This window comes from Trachinotus anak, unplaced genomic scaffold (assembly GCF_046630095.1).
Source record: "Trachinotus anak isolate AG129_WGS33_773 ecotype Australia unplaced genomic scaffold, CSIRO_AGI_Tana_v1 ptg000012l, whole genome shotgun sequence".
Taxonomy (NCBI): domain Eukaryota; kingdom Metazoa; phylum Chordata; class Actinopteri; order Carangiformes; family Carangidae; genus Trachinotus; species Trachinotus anak.
The window spans coordinates 538509-561930 of NW_027273863.1; the positions used below are offsets into that span (position 1 = coordinate 538509).

Below are 23422 nucleotides of genomic sequence, written 5' to 3' on the forward strand. Positions count from 1 at the left end.
CAGTTTCAATAGTTTAACTGAGAGAAAAACACTGTCTGTATACTGTAGCTGTATATGTACCTGTATAGTCTTGAGATTGGTGAGCAGCAGGTTCTGGTTACGTTGTTCAGCCAGTATGGCTTCCTTCTCTCGAGTCAGTCGACTCTCTGCTTGTCTTAACATGTCTCTCTCTTTGGTCAAGTTCTCTACTCGCACCTACAAAAACAGAGGGGAAAATAAAAATAATTTGTTGATAATTAAGAAGAAGTCAGAAAATAAAGCAGAGCAGAATTTGTAAGAAGGTAAAAGTGTAGTTTTGTCATAGTTATGAGGCAGAAATTTGCAGTGAACATTTCCAAATGCTGAACAGCAAGTGCTGAGACATTTTGGCATCCATGTGGATGTTGCCCCACATGCAAAAAGGTAAGTGTTGGCTACTGCGTTATGTCAAACATCTATTTGGTTGGACTAGAATCAGTTTGAAGGGAATGCTTGGACTTTTTGCTTTTGCTGTTTTTACAAATATTGCACTAGACTGACTAATAAAATCTTGTATTTACAAATTCTTATGGCAAAAACAGCACCAACCTTTCACAGACATGTCAATGCTACACCATCACAGCTCTTCACCGCCTGCTGTAGTCTATTTACATTTTGCTGTCGTGCTGCTGTGACACGTTTCGTTATTCTGATTAATGAATTGAATCCAGGGGCATTTTGGTCTGCCAGGCGATGATGGGGGTGTTCTATACAGAAAAATATATTGCAGAAGTTGAGGTTTTCACAAAGTCCTCACCTCCTCCAGTGCTAGTTTTTCGTTGGCCTGGCGCAGGTCCTGGCTCATCGTGTGGATGATGTGCTCGTGTCGTTGGGTCGTTGCAGCCATCTTCTGGTTTCTGTCCTGAAGGGCAGAGATCTCTCTGCGGTAGGCTGACACAGTCTCCTGGAGTATCTCATACCTGACATTCACAAGAGGACACAGCACAAACATACTGAGTTTAAAACGATCTAGAACTTTTATGAGTCAGATGCAGCAGCAGTGCAGGACCTGAGGCTGCTATGTTTTCTTTCATGGTGCCAGTTTGTTTGGAAAAAAGGAAAAAGGAATAGTTAACGTGAGACACCATTCCTGAAATAAACAAGCCCATCAAAATCAAACAAATGAAGATGTCATAGAAGCATATTGTTATTTTAAGACACCTCTTGTTGCTGAACTCCAGTTGAGAGGTCAGCTTGGCGTGGCTGGAGTGGTGCTCCGTTAGCTGTCTCTGCAGCCTGTCGTTTGTTTCATTCAACATCCTGTCGTTCTCTGCTTTCTCCTTCTTATACAGACTGAAGGCATCATTGATCTGGAAATGCACAGATACACATCCAATAAGAGCAACTATTGAATCTGAAGTTATCCTTTTTGTCACATAAAGATGAAGTGAAGCTTGCAGCTTGAAGTCTGAGTGTGTGTTTGAATGTACCTGTTTTAAAGCGGCTTTAGCCTGAGCGGTCTGTGCTGACTCGGCAGCAGCAGCTCTTTGTGGAGTGGAGCGAGTTCCTGGGACTGAAGGACGAACATGAGCAGGCTGTGATGAAGAGTCTGGACCTGAGGACACACATGAAAACTTCACCTCATTCTGTAAAGACCATTACCCTGACTGTTCACCAAAGTTCACCATGAAGGCCCACGTTAGCTTTTCTGTCACCTTGAGGGGGCAGGCTGAAGCCGGTGCTGTGTGTCAGCAGGGCCTTGTACATGTCTCTCTGTCTGGCGTTGGAGTCCGCCAGCTGCTTCTGCTGATTCCTCTGCTCTCTCAGCTGCTCCACCTCCTTCTGAAGTTTGTCCACACTGGCCTCCAGCTCTGATACACTGGAGAGAATCACAGAGACACAGCTGAGCTACATATATCGGATTCTCTTGCGATATGTTACTGATACTGTCGACAAGATCAGACACAGGCAGGTCAGAGGCGCTGTGCAGCACACTAACACACACTCATACACTTTAACTACTCAACGCCGTGTTGATGCACAATAATGCAAGGTCTGAACATTGTGAGAGAGAGAGTGTGCTATGGGACGTTTTAATAATATTGTGTAGCAGCTATTCTTTATTCTTGAGATAAGTACATTTGTCTCTCGATTTCAAAACTTGTCAGTATTTTAAAACCTAAAGCCCAGCCCTGTGAACGCCTTCCTGTTTAACTAAATGTTGTCTAGCAAAACAAATGACAGAATCTATGAGGCTCAGGATCTATATTTTATGATTTATGATTAAATTATTTAGTGTAAATATGTGTTAATCAATGCCTGATATTTTTAGTTTGATCACATGTGGCATTTTATTGGCAAGTAGAGAACTGTATAAGTGGAGCAAACGTTGAAAGGTCATCCATTACAATCACAGAACATACAACTTGCCGAGTGTTATCCTGTATGTGATGAGTATAGCATAGAGGTGTGGAACAAATACATAACCATATTTATTTATTTATTTATGTGGACTGTCAAACAATTAAATAAATACTAACCAGCAACCATTAATTTTTTCAATGTTTATTAGGGGAACAATTTTAACTAGACCTAGACCAGACAGATTACAGATAATGATAAATATCTTAATGGATTCCTTTTTTTCACCCTCTCGCATGTTGTCTTTTATACTCTCAACATTCCCTGAATCTAAATCTAACTAATGCAAGCAGAGCTATTAAACCAATATTAGTAGTATAAATGATATGAAAACTTATATTAGAATTCATACCAACACAGCTCAAAGGCAAAGAATGAGGACAGTCCTGTAGTAAGAGTAACTGCACTTCTTACCGTACTGATGTTATATGGCTCTGCTGTCGGTCCTTCTCCTGCTCCAGCTCCCTCAGCCTTCCCAGCAGGCTTTGGTTCTGCCTTTGTAGCTCCTCCACACTGCGGAAAGACAACTGCCGTGGGCTGATGACCTCAGAGGTGCTGGAAATGTCGGTGGAGCTGTCATCATCCTTGGTGACCCGATTACCTCTGGCTTCCTCCAGCTCCACCAGAAGAGCACACACCTGGTCCAGAGCCAAATGAATGAATGAAAACATTTGTCAACATATTCTGTATTCTGTTGTTGTTGCTCATTGTACTGGAGTGTACCTGTGTAGATGTGTCCTCTAGCTGTCTCTTTGCCCTCAGCTTGTCTCTCTCCAGGGTGTCACAGCGCTGCTTGACCTCTTCTTTCTCTTTTTGCAGACTGTAGATCTCCTGATTACAAAATAGTTAACAACAATCAAGTGTTACATAACAGAATATATTCTCATTTAGAATAAGAAAGTGAATACATGTATTACAAGGTTATACATAATTTATTCAGAGACACAAAGATAACATATAGTATCATCACAGACCATTCGAGCCTGTTCCAGTTTATTGCACAGCGAGGCCATGGATCTCTGCATGCTCTCATACTCCTCTCTCTGACGCTTCAGGACGGGTGCTTTGGACTCGACTTCCTGGACAATCTCATCCAGCACTCTGCTCACTCTCTTGGTCTCCTGTTTCTCAAGCTGAAGCTGTGTCTGACACTCTGCATACGCGTTATACAGCTAAACAAAAGACAAGAGATGATATTGTGGATCAGGTTACAAGTTACATCTGCAGGTTGCAGAAAACTCCAGATCCCTGGCGTTAAATGTGCCCTGTGGAGTTTTGTTGTAAAATAGAAACAATGTTTTCAGTGTTACTCACCTAAACACATTGTGTGTATCCATGAGCTCTAACAAATGTGTTAAATGTGTTTCCTCTTTCTTAGAACATTTGCAAAGCTGACTTTTAAGGTATTTTAAATCCTGCATCGTTTACATTCATGTTCACTAGCTTGCTGTCTTCTTCCCTGCCTTTACAGGTGCATTGCATCTCTACAACTTGTATTTTAGTACCAGTGTGGAACATATGCATGTGTGGGCATGTGTATATGCTTGAGACCAAATAATAGAGAAACTGCTCCATCAGGCTACTGAAGGTCAACGAGTACTGTCCAGAGCACTTCTAAGGCAGAGCAATAATTCAGTGTTATCGTTTGAGTTTCAGTGATATAATCTTGTGTTGTTGTTTCTCCAGTGAAATAGGGTTGCTTTCACTAAACAGAAGCTGTGTTTTATATCAAGATCTGGACAATATGTAACACATGCAAGTGCACTCACATCGAAGAACTTCATGCCAGGCTTCACAATCGCAGCGATGGCAGCGGCTGACGGACACATCAAGTCCAACTGCTCCTCAGTCAGAGAAGGCGCACCTGGAGCAGAACACACACACGTAAATAAAGGTGTTAGGGGCGTGTACAAACATACTCATCCACACACTTACTGTATTTAAAACTGAAATACAAATGCATGAACATACTCAATGATATTGATGACACCAAAACATGACAAAAAGCCTGATTGCATCCAGCAATGAAACTAACATCTACACTGGCAACAAACGGTAAATTAAGCCTTTGGAATTATAATTAAAATTTTCAACATCTCACAAAAAAAGATCTCAGACAACTTTTGAGCTGGTACAAAGAAATCTCAGAGTTTAGTTATTCATCAGTCCACAGTCAGACAAACTGATTATAAATGGAGATAATTTAGTAGAAGTGGACGCCCAGCGAAGATAACTCCAAACGCAGAATGCTCAGTACAAGTACAAGTACAAGTACAAACAAACCCCAGACTAACATCTTCAGGCTTAAATGAATCATTGGAGCTGGTTAACATCTGATCATGAGTCTGTGACACACAAATCATGGTGCCACCACTCTCAGGCAAAAAAAGAAGCTTGTTTGAGGTCATCACTGTCAAAGGAGGCCGAATCAGTTATTAAATCCAAGGGTTCATTTAATTATTTTTTCCACCAGCACTGTGAAGACACTAAAGATTAGAAGTGTTTGTGTGGTACTACGTTAAGCACATTATGTTTGTCTCAACTTGTGACTTAGAGGAAGCATCTAAATGGTTCATATGTGCTTTCTTGCAACTGTATAATATGTGTGTGTGCGCGTGTGTGTATTCTTACAGCACTGTTTACCAGCAGCCTTCGTTGTAGCGTTTTCCAGCTCTTTCTCCATTTTCTTGATTTTCTCTCTAAGCTCCGCCTCAAGCCGCTTCTTGAGCTCTTCCCCCTCAGACACCTTCTTCTCCAGAACATTATTGGCTGCAAACACAATGACATTAAACATACAGGTCATTACTGGCGATGAAAAGCTTCACACACAAACAAAAACAGGGCCAACGTTGAATTGGCATCAGAGTGGGGTTTTTCTTTACTAGAGTCTGTTCAACATATTAAGATGATACATGCACAATTATCGGAGTGCCAAACATGATGAAAGTGGGTTTGTCATGCTCATGGTTCCACAGGTGATCAGTGTGAACAATGGCCATGGAGAAATTCAGTGTTTCAGAATGAGCGTACCCAGGGCAAAACGGTATGAAGCAATCATTCCTTCATTTCACTCTGAGCTCATGAGCTCATTTAGCATATGTAGACAAAAGCCCGGAGTCTTACCCTCCCCAGTGTCTTTAACCAGTTTACTGAGCTCCTCCACTGCTCTGCTCAGCTCTTGGTTCTTGGTCTCCATGTCTGTTGCTGCCCCCTGCAGGGAGAACCGAAGACATCACATACTGACAACATGCAGGGAATAACATGACAGGGATACTGCCTCACACTAAAATGTCCTTGTATTTTTTTGTATATTTCAGAGAATATAATCATTCCTGATGCCTTGCAGTGACGCCCACCTTATAGAGTGAAGACAACTTGACATGAGCATTGAGCTCATTGCGGTATTTCTCCTCCATGGCACTGCGCTCATCTTTAGCCTGGAAAGAAACATGCAGACACAACAAATAACACTACATATGTATATAATACCAGCACATGTTTTAATGGCCTGACTAGCAGAATGTTTCCACGCTTTATCCATCACCAATAAATATTTTTGTCCTCTACATATAAGGTTAAATATATAGTACTCTTTTTTTCCCATTGAAAAAATTGTAAGCAAACTGTAAACAAATAGTGCAACGCAAATTCCTACACCATCTGCTGAGGTGCTTTTTTAAAAATCCTGAGTTCCTGAGGCTTGGGAGAAGGCTAATCCAAAATCTTTGTGACTGCAAATCAAAATAAAGAAAAATACCTAAATCCCGTCTGACAGATCTAAACTATTTCTATACTGGTCTGTCCATGAAATTCTTGGTTGAGGAGAGCAGCTGTACATTTACATTACCTGTTTCAGTTTGTTGTTGAGGTCTTCAGCTCTTTTAACTTGGCTTTCACTGGCTTCCTTCAGAGAAGTGAGCTGACCCTCCAGCCTGGTCACCTGTTGAAGTTATTACAAAAGACATCAACATTGTGGAAGGGATGTCCGATCTCATGATCCGTTTTTCATTAGACATTTCAATGAAACCTCATTGCACAGGGCAGAAAGAGCAGAATGAATGTTTAAATAGGTCCTTAAATAGTTCCTGTCGTCTGTCACACAGTGGCTCTGCTGGATGAAGGTCTGGGCTCTGACTGGGCCACTCCAACAGGTGGATTTTCTTTGTATGAAGTCAGTCTGCAGTAGATTTACTTCATTGTTTAAGACCATGTCCTGCTGCATGACCAGCTTCTCCTGAGCTTCAGCAGGTGGACAGCCACCCTGACATTTTCCTATAGGAGACCTTGATAAAGCTGGGAATTGATTTTCCCCTCTATGACATTGAGCTGTCCAGGCCCAGCAAACATGCTTCCAACCTTCTTCATCTTTGGGATGATGTTTTCATGTTGGTGTGCAGTTTTTACAAAACACATTGCGGCATGTTCTTCCTAAACAATTCAACCTTAGTTTTATCACCCCCATAAAACATTTTCCCAGCAGCGCTTTGGCACGTTAAACTTCTCTTTGCCAAACTTCAAGCATGTATGTGATGTTTTTCTTGGACATAATATCCTGTCAACATGCTCCATGCAACCATGCACCCTGATCTGTGTACAGTAGACTCATGAACAGAGACGTTAACCACCTCCAATGATTATTTATTATTATTCGAGCCCTGGGCCGCTGCATTTAGGACTAAGCCTTAATGGTATGTGCTCCATCAGGTGAGCCTCCGAGGCGCCTCCGTTTCAATGATTATTTTAAGCCTTTAGTTCATTTCTACCTCACTGATCATTCTGTGTTGTGCTTTTGGAGTTATCTTAGCTGGGTGCCCAATTCTATGGAGAGAAGCCACAGAACTGAAATGACTTTGTAACCCTTTCAGCTTTATGCAAATCAACAGTTCTTGATCCTAAATCTTCTGAGATCTTTTTTATGAGGAGTGATTCACTCACTCAGATGCTTCTTGTGAACAGCAAACTCAGAATGTGTAAGTGTGTTTTTTTTTTAGCTCACAGTAGCTCTACAATGATTTGTGATAGTTAAAATAGATTATGCTGTAATTCAAATGAAGATCTGACTGTGAAGGAAAATTTATAGATAAATGAAGATCTAACTCTAAAGGGTTCTCTGCCACTGGTGAAGGAAGCCAATTGGGATACCACTGGTATATTTGTGTATAATCTGCTCAGTTGATGCATTTTTACTCTGCATGTTGTTTGTGTATTACCTGCTCCTTGCTGCCCTTCAGACTACCCTGCAGCTCCAGTATCTCGTTGCCTTTTTCTCTGTTGGTGTTCAGCAGTTCATCGGTTTTGGTCTTCAGTTCTGTCGTTAACCACTCAATTTTCTTCTCAAGTAACTCTTTTTCCTGCTCCATACGCTTCTCCCGGTGCTAGAACACACAATACAGGTTAAACTTTTCACAATCAAATGGTTTTAGAAGTCACTGGAAAAACTGCAGCACTCCCGTGTGAGTTTTAACACTGTGGTTTTCATGAAATCTGATGTGTACCTGTACAGAAGCTTCAGATGACTGTATCTCATCCAATTTTAACTGCAGCTCCATCTTAAATTTGTTTGTCTCTGTCAGCTTCTCGTTTAGACGTTTCACGTCCTCTGTGTGCGCACGCACACGCGCACACATACACACACACACACACACACACAAAATAATAAAACAGAAAAACAGAAGCTGTTACCACTATAGCCAAAATGTCTAAAGAGAAAAACATGCAGATTTAAAGGTCTCATATTTTACTGTTTTTCTTTGTTTGAGGTTTTGATGTAAATGAGATATATTTGTGGTTTTAAGAACCAAAAACCATCTCATGTAGTTCTACGTCTCCTCTCTGAGGCTTCTCTCTGGAGCTTTAGCAAAAAGTCAGTCAGCAGATGTTTTCTGAGTGATGCACCGCCAGCTGAACCACCAGGTGTTGTAGCCTACTACTGTAGCTTGGTAAAACTCATACAAAAGGGCGATGACCAGTCAGTCCTCAAATTAGCTGAACAGTCAGTCAAGCCAACAACATTTTGTGTGGAGCTGTACACTAGAGCTTTAGGCCTTGTTCCGGTGCAAACCCCCGGATCATCTGGCGGTATCAGAGTGACTGTCCACAGTGCTGCAGCATCAAGGTCTGCTGCCCCGCCTCAGCTGCTAGACCCTCTGGGTGGACCGGTACAGTGCCAGAGAGTGTTGAGACCAGGGGAGTGTGCAGGGCTACAGAATCTGAGACAACTGGAACATTAGGGAGGTGGGTGACCAGGCAGAAAGACTGGAATATAGCAAGTGGATTACCAGGAGAAGGAGAGGGAGCAGTCTACCCTTACATCCCCATCAGACTGTGTGGAGTTTTAAAGTGGATTGATTTGGGCTGCAAACGGTGAGTGCATGGAAGGGATGTTTACCAGTGGCAGTGTGATGGTGGCGTACATGGGGAAATAATGGTGGAAATATGCTTTTCCTGGGCAGCAGCTACAGAGACAAAGCCTTCAAGCAGCGTATCCTTTTCTCAGAGCTCTGACTCTGGACGGTGGATATCAACTGCGTTCAAGCAAGTTTGCAGTCCACACACATCCATAACGATATCTGGTTTTCAAACCACGTGCAACTCAGAGAACAACACTAAAAGCAATACCATGAGTGGTAAAAGAATAGTGTTACACTAGTGTGAGTGGATCTCTTACCAGTAAGATTCTCCACCTCCTGTGTTCGCTTCTCCAGCAGCCGCGCCAGCTCTCTCTTCTCCGCCTCAATCTCATACTTGGCCTTTGTTTGCTGAAGCCACACACACACACACACACACACACACACACACACACAGACACAGACACAGACACAGACACACACACAGACACACACATTTATACAGTATATACAGGGGCTTCAAAGGGGCTTCAAAAAGTATTCAGACCCCTTCACATGTTGCACATTTTGTATTGTACATTTAATTTTAAATGGATAAAACTGCTCTTTTGGCCCATCAACCTACACTCAAAAATCCATAATGACAAAGTGAAAACATGTTTTTAGAAAATACTGGACATTTGTTATTTCTGCAGCAAACTGAATTAAATGGACATAGTTTAGAAAGGCACACACCTGAGTATTTGAGATCCACACTGCATGTCTGGACCAAAACCAAGCCACAAAATTCTAAGAACTTTCTCTCAGCACATAAATCAGGGCAAGTTTATAAAACCATTTCTAAAGCTTTAAGTGTTCCCAGCAGCTGTGTGTGAACCTGCTCCTGAGTGGATGCAACCTCAGACTAGGGTGACAGTTCACCTTTCAGCACCACAACGACCTGAATCATACAGCAGAGACAATGCCAGGGGGGCTTCCAGTGAAATCTCTGACTATCCATGCCAAAGTCCAGACTTAAAGCCCATAGAACATTAAGATGGTGGTTCACAGACATTTCCCATCCAATCTGACGGATCTTGAGAGTATCTGCCAGAAGAATGGGATAATCTGCCCAAATCCAGGTGTTCAAACCTTATAGAGACTTAATCAAGACGACTGCTGCCAAAGGGGGCTTCTACAAAGTACAAAATAAGGGGTCATAACACTTTTATAAATGACAGATTCTAGTTTTTAATTCTTAAGAAACTTGCAAAAATGTCTAAAAACATATTTTCATTATAGGTTATCTAATGTAGATTGATGGGCAAAATGGCAACTTTATCCTATTAAATTTAAATCTACAACACTGATGCATGTAAAAAAAAAAATCAGGGGTCTGAACACTGTCTGAGGCCAGTGAATATTGCATTCAGTACTTGACTATGAAGAGAAGATACAAAATATTTGCTGTTTGAACCACAATGAACAAAGGTCAAAGAATCTGTTCAACACTATGTTGCAGGGAAAGTGCCAAAATTAAGACCAGTGAGAAACTGGAGAAGCCTAAGTCTACGTTGAGGCCAGCAACTGATTTGGTCACTACAGGCCGGCGGTGGTTAATGAGAAGCCAGTAGCATCTCCTCTAAACAACCTCTGAGGAAAGCTACCTGCTTGCTGAGCTCGCAACCTCCAGCTACCAGGCTTGTTGAATGAATAGTCTCTCTGTGGTGGGTAGCTTGACTGTGATAAGGAAGAGATACCGCTGGCCTCCACGACTGGTAGCGAAATCATTTGCCTGCCTTGACATAGACATGTAGCCCTCCAGTTTCTCAGTTGTCTAAGTTTTGGTACTCTCCCTGCACCATGCAACATATCCTACATTTCAGACCCGAACAGCTATCAAGAGGTGATTTTGTAAGAAAAAGATTTTAAGTGATGTATTCCATAAGCACCATCGCAACCCAAACAATAACAGCACATGTTTGACACTTCATGAGGTGTATGGGTATGTTTACCTGTTGTTGTGGTGTTTTATCTTCAAAGGTTTCTCCCTCTATTCCTTTCAGAGTATTCAGCTCTTCATCTGCACAGGAGAAGTATGAAGACACTCACACTGAGCTCACACTGACGCCCAGGGAAAAAAAAAGGGAGACTGCACTAGCTGAAGTTAGCTCAACTTTATGGTAAGAGATAAAATGTCCTTTAAAACCAAAGTTACTCTCTCTGTACTGTGTGGTGACAGCTGAAAGTCCCAAAACACTGGATTTAAAACTTAATGACAACAAACTGAGATTGTAGCACTTACATTCAGTTTTAATTTGGTGCTATTTACATCCAAATTGTTAAGAATATGAGAAAAGGTTTGAATATAGTATGTGTGTGACAACTCACTGAGTTTTTTGTTTTCCGCCTTAAGGGTCTGCAGGTCTCTGGTGGCAGACAGGATCTGTTCCTGGCTCTCCACCAGTCTCTTCTCAATGTCAAAATACTGCTGCTCTGTAGGGACAGAGACGGTTCAACAGGAATTAGTGCTGTTCATAATTAACCGCTTAACCTTTAACCGACAATAAGTATTTGGATCGAAATATCCTGCGGCATCGGTAGCATCTGAGCAGGTATTCTCACAGTAGGACAGAGCTGTAGCTTTACATATCTTTTGCCTCTATCCAATGAAAGACTACTGTTTAAAGCAACAGCAGAAATTATGTGGCACAGCTGCTCGGTTTTGTAAACTGGCATCAGTGTGCAGAAGAGCATACTTTATTTAATGTTCGTCACTGACAAATATTGAGGACATATTTGTTCATTTGTATCAGGTAGGCTGTATAAACATATCACGTAGGATTACACGACTTTTTACAAATATATGGGGATTTCGGCATTAATTTAACACGCAGTTATTCCTTGAATAAAATGACATTTCTATTTTTTTTTTTTTAATATTCCCATAAGTCTCTTCTCCGCCAGTTAGCCCAACGTTGACGTGACATCATGGCTAACATTAGCGGGCTATTGAAAGCATTGACAAACACACACGACGCTGATACACTGCCAGATTTCCCAAAGAAAGCTTCGCGATGTGCCGAGGTTTGATGTGTCGTGTCAGTGGTTTACAGCTCATGATTTTCAGCTGACCGATGTCGGCCGCTCGACTCCTTACCGCTGTCTGCTTTGACGCGCTCGCGCTGTGTCCTGAGCGCCTCGTTAGCACTCTGCAGCTCCGTTACAAACTTCTCCAGCTTGCTCTGGGCACCTTTCGGAAGTTTGTTCAACTCCGTCCGCTCCAGAACCTGCAGCAGGACGGTCGCCATCTCCTCCTATACCGCCGACAACTTACAGGGAATGGACACCAGACTGGTAAAATATTTTGGTGCTGTATCTTGTCCGCAAACCCGTTGAAAACGACTCACTAAACTGTCAAGCCATGCTCATGCGAAAGTACCATTTCCGGTCCAAACTTTCAAATTAAAGAGTTTTTTCTTAAATTAGGCCAGATAGCTGTACTGTAGCTAAAACACCATGAATGGATTCGCACTGTCTGAGCTCAAAATGGCTCTTTATGTTGTAAAACATAATTCGGTATGTATTAAAAACCTTGGTTTGCATGACAGAACGGTCTACCACGGACTGAAGTGCAAACATTGCAATCTTCATTTAAATGTGATGTGAAAAGCTATAGTGCTTATTTTCAGGACAGTAATGTACTTAGTTGCTTTTAGAAGTCAACGTGCTTTAAAATGAAATCGCCGTCATCATCGCTTATCCATAATTTAAGTGTAATGTCGGAAGTATCTGAAATTAACCAGTAGTTCTTGTGGTTACAACATACAGTCTATGGTTACAACAAGTTTTATTTTGAAAAGAAATTAACAACGTTCCGTTAGTCGTGTGTCTATCCGGTCTGCCTTGAACCGGCTACGACAGAGGCGTGCGACGGAAATACGTCACTGCGCAAAGTATCGCGGTAAAGTGTGTTTTTCTGCTCTGCTGACGAACCTCTGCCAGCTGTCAACAGAAAGCTGACTGCCCTCTGGTTCATATTTAGGCCACTGTCCCAGCTTCTCGCAGGTATTCCCTCACTCTGCCTGGACTGGTTCTTGAAGTTCAAGCTGTAGGAATTCTTTTAAATCTTTGACCATTTAACGGAAGTGTAGTCAGTGTAAATTGATGTCGACTAGCAAATGGGACAGAGTAGCCTTAACCAAACTGAAGTTAAGGAAGGGCTTAACTTTTATGAGGTTTAACTGCTTGTTGCTTTTAATTCAGACACAAGTTTTTAGTAGACACTTAACTATGGAGCATTTGTGAACTCTCTTTAAACACCTGTTCAGCCGTGTTCTGTTCTTCTGCATCTCCTATTCACCAGCATTGTTTCATTGCAGACATAATGATAGAAAAACCAGATTTTCTATCATCTATCCAACTCTCTCTACACTCTCCTTAGGCAGTATGGGTCGTGGCTATATAGTAGAAGATGCTGTGGAGGGATATCTGTCTAAACTCTGTCAACAACAAGCAGGTCCTGTCACAGGCCTGCTGATTGGGCAGGTAAGCGTAGAACTGTGTGCCATTAGACCAAATGTTTTGCCATCAGTTACATGTTGGTCATAATATGAAGTGGGAAGATCCACATCACTTAAAACACAGGACAACACAGGCTGTGGGAAATGTTCAGAATGTACACTGGCTAATTTCTAAGTTTGTCTGACATATTTCAGTGTTGTGATATGATATGATGTGGAAGAGTCCTGTGTGTGGAGTGAAGAGACAGTAACTGATAATAATACTTTCAGAGCTCACCCCAAAGGGATTTTGTCATCATGGCAACTCAAACGCCCCAAAGGGAGGAGTCAACTGCAGCAACTGGAAACTCCGTGGACAAGGAGTGGGTTACTGAGCATGCCCGGCAGGTGGGCAGAGAGGACAAAGTTCTCATCCAGTACACATTCATGTGGTCTTGAGTATTTAAGTGTATTAAAGTGTATTCAATTAAGTATTTCAGTGCATATTTAAATGTACTACTACTCGTGTGCTACAGTATCTATTTGCTTCTGATTTGATCTTTTTCTAGGTGTCCTGGATGCTGCCCGGAGGCCTATCCGTGTTGGGGGTCTTCATCATCACTGATACTGATGGCAAGGACACACTAACCACAATCCGACAGGTGAGAATGCAGCAGCCCATCTGATCTGGTCTTCGATCAGCCAAAAGGACACATGTGACTCTGCCACTCATTGACTTCCACTGGCAACTGGTCACTAATGCTGCCTTCAGAGTGACTTCTACCAACCTATTTGAACTCAGTCATACAGGCTAATGCTCCTTTTCGGAACGTCATTTTCGGAACGTCATTTGGCATCATCCCTGACTTTCATCCCTCTTTATCTGAGCCCCGTACACTTCTCCTTATTGAGCTGATTTAGTATTTAGTCTTAAACCAAGGTTTCCTACTGCACTGAAGCTTTAGTGACGTCCCTCACTTGTAAGTTGCTTTGGATAAAAGAGTCTGCCACAAGAGTTAATGTAAATTTCATGTAAGGTAATACTATTCATAGGTCATTTAATTAACTGTAAAATGTATGAGTTTCACAACATTTATGCCTGTTAATTATTACCAGTGCCAAATGTGTTTTATTACGATGCTTTCATTATGCTGACTAAGTTTTAAGTCACATTGCATAGAAAAATAAACTAAAACCAATGGGCTTTTACAATTAGGCAAAAACTGATTTAAAACAATTACCAGACACCATTGGCCTGAATTGGTAACTGGCTGTCAGTTATGTAAGCAGCATGATCAACTCATGGCCATTAGGGGGCAGGAAAATGTCAAAATCACCTGACAGAAACAACACACTGCATATTTGCTTATAAATGTGCGTGTGTGTGTGTACACGTCCTGTATGTGTAGCTGGTCTTTGCAGTGGAGAACCTGATCTCATCTGAGCACCTGTGGAACCCTGCAGATGATGATGTCACAGACTGTGTCACACTGCACATCAACCCCAAAACCAGGAAGTATCCTTGTGCACAATCTTTTCACTGGATCAGGTAGCTACCAGATACTGTGTGTGGATATTCTTTAACCCCACATGTCAGAACCATCTGCAGAACCTTCGACGTCAAAGACCCCAAGGTTAGTTTACATCTTTCAGCAGCAGGTTTCAGTCAGTACACTTACTCCAGTGCATATCACTTTCAAAAAGCACTCAAGCCTACTCTTTACCTTAAAATGTTTAATGTTTAAACCTCAGTTCGGAATGGTTTGGAGCTGATGAGTTCTGTCACTGATCTACCCAAAGCAGAAAGGAAAGTTGAAATGTTTCGAGTTAATAAATATTCTGCCCCTTTACAGAAACACTCAGGTCCATCTTGTTTATTGTGAATGCTCTCAAGATTTCTCACCAGCTTGGTTTGAGATCAGCTGTGGCCAAATGAGTTGACAGATTTTAGGGCTGAACTATATCCAGAAAAAAATCACATTGTGACAGATATTGCGATACGAGTCACATTTTAGTGGGAATGGTTATTTTTTCCATTTTCACTGAAAAAATAAAAAATGATGATGTGATCTTTGCTGTGGTCTGAACCAAACAAGGCTGTTGCTTTCATCTGGATGGGGCATGGCATCTCATCTCTGTGCTATAGTTATGCTGTGTTGTGACACATTTTACCTTTAACAAAAAAATTGCAGCTCCTGCGATTTTGGTATTGCACTTGGCCATATATTGCGATTTCAGTGATATTGTAATTAATTGTTCAGCCCTAGTTCAAGCTTGTAACCAACTCACCTATGTCTTTTTTAACTGACTCAGGACCCAGTACAGAAACACCAAATGATCTCAATTTTGACATGATATTCAGATTTACATGCAGTATTTAGTTGTTATCAATCATATCATTATCATTGATGTTCCAGAGCATGGCCAAGCCTGCAGACTGGAAGTACCAGTCAGGGGTGTGTTCCTCCTGGACCATGGTGTCATGTTGTCTAAATGTGGACATATTGGTACCGCTACCAAACAACGGAACTAATACAGAAAACATGGATGCATGTCTTAAGGTAAAGCACACACACATGCACACACACTCACAAATCCTTTTCTGGGAACTTCAGTGGAATTGTTCTCAGGTCACTCTTTGTCTCAGGAGGGACTGAAAGCATGGGCAAACCAGATCATGAGTGGAGTTTGTCTGATTGATGGAAAAAAGCTGGCAGAGGACACAGAGCTCTCAGCAGGACAGGTTGTATAAAAAAATATAAATACATATATTTTATATACATATATGTGTGTGGCAGTACTTTTTGCTTTTGGGATTCAAAATTATTATTTACCTCCTTAAACTAATAATAGAGACCTCACCTAATGATATAAGTGAATATAATATACAGAAAACTAGAAGAATTATATATGACTATAAAAATTATATTACCCTGGGTTCGAATCCGACCTGCGGCCCTTTGCTGCATGTCATCCCCCCTCTCTCCCTGACCCTCCTGTCACTCTCTCACTGACCTATCCAATAAAGGCACTAAAAAGGCCAAAAAAAAACCCAACTTTAGAAATAAAAAAATGATATTAATTTATTTTCTGGATTGTGAGAACGACAGGAGTTTAATTCAAATCTACTGTGTTTGATATTTCTCCGCAGAAGAGGAACGTGAGACAGACGTACAGAGCTCAGCTGCTCATCACACCGGTAAGACTGAGCCTCTTTATTCTTACAGGCCCAAATCAGTACAACACAGAAACCTTTTTTTATGGTCACTGCACCAGTAAGACATAAACACACACACAAATACACACACTGTTTTTTTTCTATAAAACCATTACATGTCAGAACAACTAGATGTCATAAGAGAGAATAGTTTTGTTCTGAAATTGTGAATATCTGTGAAAGAATGAAATGAATTGTATGCTGTACACTGCATAATCAGTACTTCCCTTGAGCAGGAAAAATAAGTTATTGTGCCTGAAATGAGCCAATAAGTCAAGGTGAGTTTTGTGCCTGATGTTCATAAAGGACCATGACTTCCTGTGTGTTAGGATGAACAGAGGCTAACAGATGTGGTCCAGCGGTGCGGAGGCAGTGTGTCGGTCAGAGGAACAATCCACAGCAGAGCTTACCTACACAGCAACAAACCAAAGGCCAAGCTAGCTGAAAAGGTAATATGTCAGCATGTCAGACAATGTCAAGTGCAACTGGAAGAAGAATCCAACATTTTGACATGAAATCTTCATTGTGCACAGCTGCTGAAGAGGGATTTGCTTTCTACGGTGGCCACAAGGGTTCAAATGCTTCTGGAGGAGCTGATGACATCAGAGGAGGAAAGCGAGAGCAGCAGAGACAAGAAACAGAGTGGTATGAATACACACAAACACACACAAACACACTCTTCAGGGTTTCTACACAGTATGGAAAAGTAATTTCCAGGTCTGGATAAGTATGGAAAAAAGGAAAGAGTATGAAGAAATACTTTTCCCCCTGTTTTTTCTAAAATATGAAATTCAGAATTTCTAGAAATAAATTGATCGTATATGGCAGCCAGCACAGTTGTGAGAAAGCGTTGGCCAGAGCAAGCTTGATGTCAAAAGCAAGGCAAGAAGTATGTGCAAATTGCAGGAGTGAGTGTTTTGCTGAGCAAAGTCCTTAGACCTCATTTCTCTTTTCTAGTAAACTGGTGAATTGCACATGAACTTTCCCTCTGTCATGAAAGTCATGAAACACATTGTTATTGGTTCAGTACATTCAAGGGGGGGTTTGCTGCCACGTCCTTACTTGGACTGGTGTAACCAGCAGCCTACGGTGTCTTTGTTGATAACCAAAGTGACATTAGTCAAGAACTATTTCAACTTAAGTCATCTCATGATCATTTTCTTAAACATCAACCAAATGTTGTGTCTCTCTTTCAGAGCAGTTCTGCCTCCCTCGTCGTGTCTTTTGTCCTATAAAAGCATCTGGGCCAGTGTGTGTGTGTGACTACCATTTCAATGACGAGGGCCTGTCTGAGGTGACCGACCGGCTGAGGGAGATGCTGGACATCAATGCGGCTGAGGAAGACTTAAATACCAAGCAGGAAATGACTGCTGAAATCACAGAGAACAATATTACAGCAGGTTGGGAAAGAGTGTGTGTGTGTGTGTGTGTGTGTGTGTGTGTGTGTGTGTGTGTGTGTGTGTATGTGTGTGTTTGCAATACGTTTTTCATTAAATTAGTGAAGTAGTATTTTCACATCAACACATTATAAAACATTATAAACTCTGTATATTATAGATTATATTTATTTTCTCTCATCACAGAATTGTGATTAAGTCCTTATTGGAATGATAATCAGGGTTTTACCACAGCATAAGGTACAAACCTTATATCTACATGCATTAACTCCATGTGGACACAATAATTTACTTCAGTTATACCAGTGGTTTTTCACCATGTGATTCACTATAGGCAAGTGGAGTTGAAATTTATAATGAGATTGGTGAAGGCACCAGCTATGAACAGCTTATCAGCCACATTTAGAAAAAAACAAAACCTTAACTCCTCAGCATTGTTTATTTTACTTATCTTTCATCTATAAACCATAGTAACACTGACTTATTATCCACTGATAATATGAGTTGTGTTTTTTCCCACAAAAAGTTAAATTACCTGGTTAAAAATTCTTTAAAAGTACATCTAAGCCTTCTTGAAAAAAATCCAAAATCTAAGAGTATGCAAATACTATTCTAACACTTAGTTGCTGGACGAAAAACATCTCCTGAAGAGTCCACTCTCAGTGTAAGTGCACCAGAGATTTCAGGTTTCACCTACATACGATGCCAGAATTGACCTCCAAACTAGTTGTGGTGTCACAAAATCATGCTGGTACATCCACAGGTGCTGCTGAGATTTTAGGTGAGCACAGACCACCTGCTGTAGGTGGATGTGAAAACAGCCTCCTAACGTCGATCTCTGTGCATAAATCATTCTGCACAGTGGAGCCCAGTCATCCAAGTCAAGTAACAATAAGAAACTCATTTTTGAGTGGAGGGAGACTTTAAATCTCTGTTTGCACTGTCAGCAATCTGTAAAGGCCTTTCTGCTATCCAGTGCTGCTTTCTCAGACACAATTACATTTACTCAGACTGGATGGTGAGATACTGTATTAAAGATCCCATATTGTATAAAGTGAGATTTCCATGACTTTTTTGATTATAAAGCAGGTCTAGGTTCTATATCAATACTGTGAAAGTATCAAAGCCTCAGTCCACAGAGAAATGCACACAGCCTGTATTTACAATCATCTGTATTGTGACTTTATAATGTTTCAACAAAGCAGTCAACGCTCTCATCCATGCTCCAAGCCCCGCCCACCCAGACCTACCATCCAACCTTGCAGGATTTGGTTTCTCTGAGTTTTTGCCTGAAATCTGTTTTTTTTTATTTAGTCACACAGTCAGCCAATCAGAAGAGAGGTTCAGAGCCTTTCTTCTGATTGGCTCACTGACCTGTTATTGCTAGAGCTCCAGAGAGAGGCCTGTAAAACTACATTGAGGTGGTTTTTGGTACTTAAAACCACAAATATATCTTCTCACGGATTTTGCAGTTTCAAATAAAACACTACAAAAGTGTTAAATATGGGACCTTTAATATTTTCAGCCTATTTATTCTTATGAGGCCAAATCAGAGCGGCCATATATACGCTTAAACCCATCTCTAACAGGGTTTTTCTCTGTGAGCATTGCATGACAAACACTACAGAGAGGGAAATATCTATATGGCACCAGTGCAGGACAGTGAAAACATGGATCATTACCTTAACTATACTTACATATCCTGTACAGTACAGTTAAAGTGGCAGTCTCAAACGTTTTAATTTAAATAATTGTCTTTTAAGTCACTATCGATCCAATGAGGTAACACAATGTTGATTGAGTCTTTGACCCACTAACGAAAATAAAAAGAAGTCCTTGCATTTTACTTGGTGTCACAAGATAACAAGGTGTCTTGGGATGTAAGTTCGGTTCAGAAACAAACCTGCAATTACCATGTATGGCCATAGGTGCTGCCAAAGGGACAGAAACAGATCTTTAAGGTTGCCACTGTAAATGTGAAAGTGAAATGAATGACTCTAAATATGTCAGTTCCACACATCAGCAGTAGGTGGTATGTAAAAGTCAGGCTGAGAGTAAAGAAAGCTCTGTGTGTGTGTCTCATTACTGAGCTCATCCCCTCACCCTCACCCAATGATCAATACCACAAAAACTCTGCAGCGGAATATGTCACAATTCAACAGACATCTTTTAACCTTCAAAATATACCTGAGAGGAAATGTGTTTACTGTCCCTATCTATGTCAAGCTTGGTTGTAACGAGATTATTGATTTTTCCCAATAACCAGGTTTGAGTTATTGACATGATACTTTATTGTAGTTGATGAAATTTTGTTATATGTTTCCAGAGCCCACTGTGGAATCTGTTCAAGTGCAGGAGCCCAAGAGGAACAACTACACTGGTAAAACACTTTGTTTTGTGAAAACAGCTGCTCCATCTGTTTGCTGTTACATTTCCCATTACCACCCAGATTTAGGATTAAACCATTTTCATGATCACAATGAAGAAACATGAAGAAAAAACAGTTAAGACCTAGTTTACTTGTAGTAGTAAGTTATTTGATCAACTTTGCCCAAAATATTGTTCAAATTGTTATATTACTCTGTAAACTGTGGAGTTGGAGAAATATGTTTTAGGAAATCCAAACTGATGATGGGAAAATGATTATTTGCTTGAATCACCATAACAGCTCTTAGAATTGGTTCTTACTTGCATACAGTTGCTTCATGTAAGTATTTAGGACTATTTAGAATTTAACAAATCCATCTTTTTAGTCACTTGATTTGAAATGTTACCAGTCACTACATACAGAGGCGCCAGCCCAGGGACTCCCGGGCTGCACCCATGGGCCTATTAAGTAATCACTGACACTAGCAATCATGTTCTGACTCCACTACTCCTCTCGCCCTGCCCCTGCTTACACATTAAAGACTTGACTTAATTACAATTATATAATTATTACATTATAAAGGTACGAAGTGTGTGTGTGTGTGTGTGTGTGTGTGTGTGTGTGTGTGTGTGTGTGTGTGTGTGTGTGTGTGTGTGTGCATATTTGTACAATCACTGTCCTGATTCTGTCCCTCTGTGTTCTGTAGGTGTGGCCATAGGTGCTGTTGTCGCCCTACTTGCCACTGCTGCCTCTATGCTCTATCTCAATGACGTGTGATCCACATCAAAATAAAGTGTTTTGTTTTGAACACATCTGCCACGTGCCTGTTGCTTCAAAACCCATTATTAACAGTTTCCACTGTAGGTACAGTGCCAAACATGTGCAGCCGCAATCAACGCAAACAGCGGAGCAAGTGATTTAATAACCATGATCACATTCAACATAGATCATCATCATTGCTACAATGGAGGTAGAGTTCTTATCCCTTCATTTTTCTTGCTCCAGATGTGCCTGTGCCTCTGCACAGTTCATTCATAGGGAGTGGGTTTTAGTAAAGATCCTCTGTAAGAATCTTGTTTTTGCTGGACTTCTCACCGCACTGCAGTGATGCACCGCTGCACTTCTGGACCCTGTGACATCACAACATAGCACTCAAGAGGTGACGCAGACTTGTAACTTACCACCAGAGAGGGTAACAGAATGCTTCTCAGCTTGCTGTTAAGTTACACCTCAAAACTGCAGTGTGTGTGCCACAAGCTTGATTTGAATATTAAATTATATATATATATAACATTTAACGAGAGCATAGGTCTGTACGCTGACAGGCTGCATAGAGGACTGACAGGGGAGAATTTTAGCCTTGGTAAATATCACATACTGTTTAGCGATTGACTGCTTGACAGTAGTGCAACCACGTGCTCCTACAATATAAAACAGATGAGACTGAGTCACTGGGACAGTTTCCCAAAACACACCCAGCAACAGTCAAAGTGAAACCAGAGGGGAACCAATCAACTGTGACTTCCAGGCCCTCTGGTCCCGGTCTCCTATCCCTGTTGTACGGGCAGTGCAGTGTAAGTCGTGTTTTCTGCCACTTCAAGATAAAAACAGACATCAATTAGAACAGTGAAAGGGACGTCCCTCCTTACATCTCTGTCCCAGGGGTCTTTGAGGAGGTTCCAGGGGGTCCCCACCTAAAAAGGGGAACCAATTTATTTCCACTATGGACTGTAGCCTATGACTGTTTTGGTCATGGGTTTCAAACACTTTTATGTGATGGACAAAACATCTAAAAGCAAAAATGGTATCAGATGTTGCCTGTTTGCACGCATCTTGTAATTGGCTGCCCCCCCCGTGGCTGCTGTCTCTGCTGTCTCTGCTGTCTCTGCTGTCTCTTGATGTCTCTGCTGTCGCTGCTGTCTCTGCTGTCTCTGCTGTCTCTGCTGTCTCTGCTGTCTCTTGATGTCTCTTGATGTCGCTGCTGTCTCTGCTGTCTCTTGATGTCTCTGCTGTCTCTTGATGTCTCTGCTGTCTCTTGATGTCTCTTGATGTCTCTTGATGTCGCTGCTGTCTCTGCTGTCTCTTGATGTCTCTGCTGTCTCTTGATGTCTCTTGATGTCTCTGCTGTCTCTGCTGTCTCTTGATGTCTCTGCTGTCTCTGCTGTCTCTTGATGTCTCTGCTGTCTCTTGATGTCTCTTGATGTCTCTTGATGTCTCTGCTGTCTCTTGATGTCTCTTGATGTCTCTGCTGTCTCTGCTGTCTCTTGATGTCTCTTGATGTCTCTGCTGTCTCTGCTGTCTCTTGATGTCTCTTGATGTCTCTGCTGTCTCTGCTGTCTCTTGATGTCTCTGCTGTCTCTGCTGTCTCTTGATGTCGCTGATGTCTCTGCTGTCTCTGCTGTCTCTTGATGTCGCTGCTGTCTCTGCTGTCTCTTGATGTCTCTGCTGTCTCTTGATGTCTCTGCTGTCTCTTGATGTCTCTTGATGTCTCTGCTGTCTCTGCTGTCTCTTGATGTCTCTGCTGTCTCTGCTGTCTCTTGATGTCTCTGCTGTCTCTTGCTGTCTCTTGATGTCTCTTGATGTCTCTGCTGTCTCTGCTGTCTCTTGATGTCTCTGCTGTCTCTTGCTGTCTCTTGATGTCTCTTGATGTCTCTGCTGTCTCTGCTGTCTCTTGATGTCTCTTGATGTCTCTTGATGTCTCTGCTGTCTCTGCTGTCTCTTGATGTCTCTTGATGTCTCTGCTGTCTCTGCTGTCTCTTGATGTCTCTTGATGTCTCTGCTGTCTCTGCTGTCTCTTGATGTCTCTGCTGTCTCTGCTGTCTCTTGATGTCGCTGATGTCTCTGCTGTCTCTGCTGTCTCTTGATGTCGCTGCTGTCTCTGCTGTCTCTTGATGTCTCTGCTGTCTCTTGATGTCTCTGCTGTCTCTTGATGTCTCTTGATGTCTCTGCTGTCTCTGCTGTCTCTTGATGTCTCTGCTGTCTCTTGATGTCTCTGCTGTCTCTTGCTGTCTCTTGATGTCTCTTGATGTCTCTGCTGTCTCTGCTGTCTCTTGATGTCTCTGCTGTCTCTTGCTGTCTCTTGATGTCTCTTGATGTCTCTGCTGTCTCTGCTGTCTCTTGATGTCTCTTGATGTCTCTTGATGTCTCTGCTGTCTCTTGATGTCTCTTGATGTCTCTGCTGTCTCTGCTGTCTCTTGATGTCTCTTGATGTCTCTGCTGTCTCTGCTGTCTCT

At 41.7% G+C, this 23422-nt stretch overlaps 2 protein-coding genes across 6 annotated transcripts in view; one reads left to right on the plus strand and one right to left on the minus strand.

The window, feature by feature from the left end:
• tpra (translocated promoter region a, nuclear basket protein) overlaps positions 1-12144 on the minus strand; it is a 35776-nt gene extending 23632 nt beyond the window's left edge. For 3 of the 4 annotated variants that reach the window (XM_071492647.1, XM_071492649.1, XM_071492646.1), the window contains exons 1-19: positions 11866-12144; positions 11097-11201; positions 10721-10788; positions 9047-9137; positions 7875-7978; positions 7590-7754; positions 6227-6319; positions 5736-5816; positions 5503-5590; positions 5011-5148; positions 4149-4243; positions 3354-3551; positions 3103-3210; positions 2794-3017; positions 1674-1837; positions 1449-1573; positions 1180-1328; positions 776-938; positions 61-195 (exon numbers count right to left, since the gene is read on the minus strand). In XM_071492647.1, coding sequence (XP_071348748.1) covers positions 61-195; positions 776-938; positions 1180-1328; positions 1449-1573; positions 1674-1837; positions 2794-3017; positions 3103-3210; positions 3354-3551; positions 4149-4243; positions 5011-5148; positions 5503-5590; positions 5736-5816; positions 6227-6319; positions 7590-7754; positions 7875-7978; positions 9047-9137; positions 10721-10788; positions 11097-11201; positions 11866-12016 — 2445 coding nt within the window. In that variant the 5' untranslated portion in view covers positions 12017-12144. The remainder of the gene's footprint in view (positions 1-60; positions 196-775; positions 939-1179; positions 1329-1448; positions 1574-1673; positions 1838-2793; positions 3018-3102; positions 3211-3353; positions 3552-4148; positions 4244-5010; positions 5149-5502; positions 5591-5735; positions 5817-6226; positions 6320-7589; positions 7755-7874; positions 7979-9046; positions 9138-10720; positions 10789-11096; positions 11202-11865) is intronic. The other variant, XM_071492648.1, reaches the window with a different exon arrangement.
• Positions 12145-12622: 478 nt separating this feature from the next.
• Positions 12623-21001, plus strand: odr4 (odr-4 GPCR localization factor homolog). Of its 2 annotated transcripts, XM_071492654.1 has the most exons (14): positions 12623-12773; positions 13150-13253; positions 13499-13615; positions 13777-13869; positions 14617-14723; positions 14805-14841; positions 15625-15768; positions 15855-15950; positions 16359-16406; positions 16754-16873; positions 16958-17069; positions 17621-17824; positions 20148-20201; positions 20896-21001. In XM_071492654.1, exons 2-14 carry the CDS (start codon positions 13155-13157, stop codon positions 20964-20966), a joined length of 1302 nt encoding a protein of 433 aa, XP_071348755.1. In that variant the 5' UTR covers positions 12623-12773; positions 13150-13154; the 3' UTR covers positions 20967-21001. The 2 variants fall into 2 exon arrangements, with proteins under 2 accessions (XP_071348755.1, XP_071348756.1); XM_071492655.1 differs by lacking the exon at positions 12623-12773 and having other exon boundaries at positions 13127-13253.
• The last annotated feature ends 2421 nt before the right edge of the window (positions 21002-23422 follow it).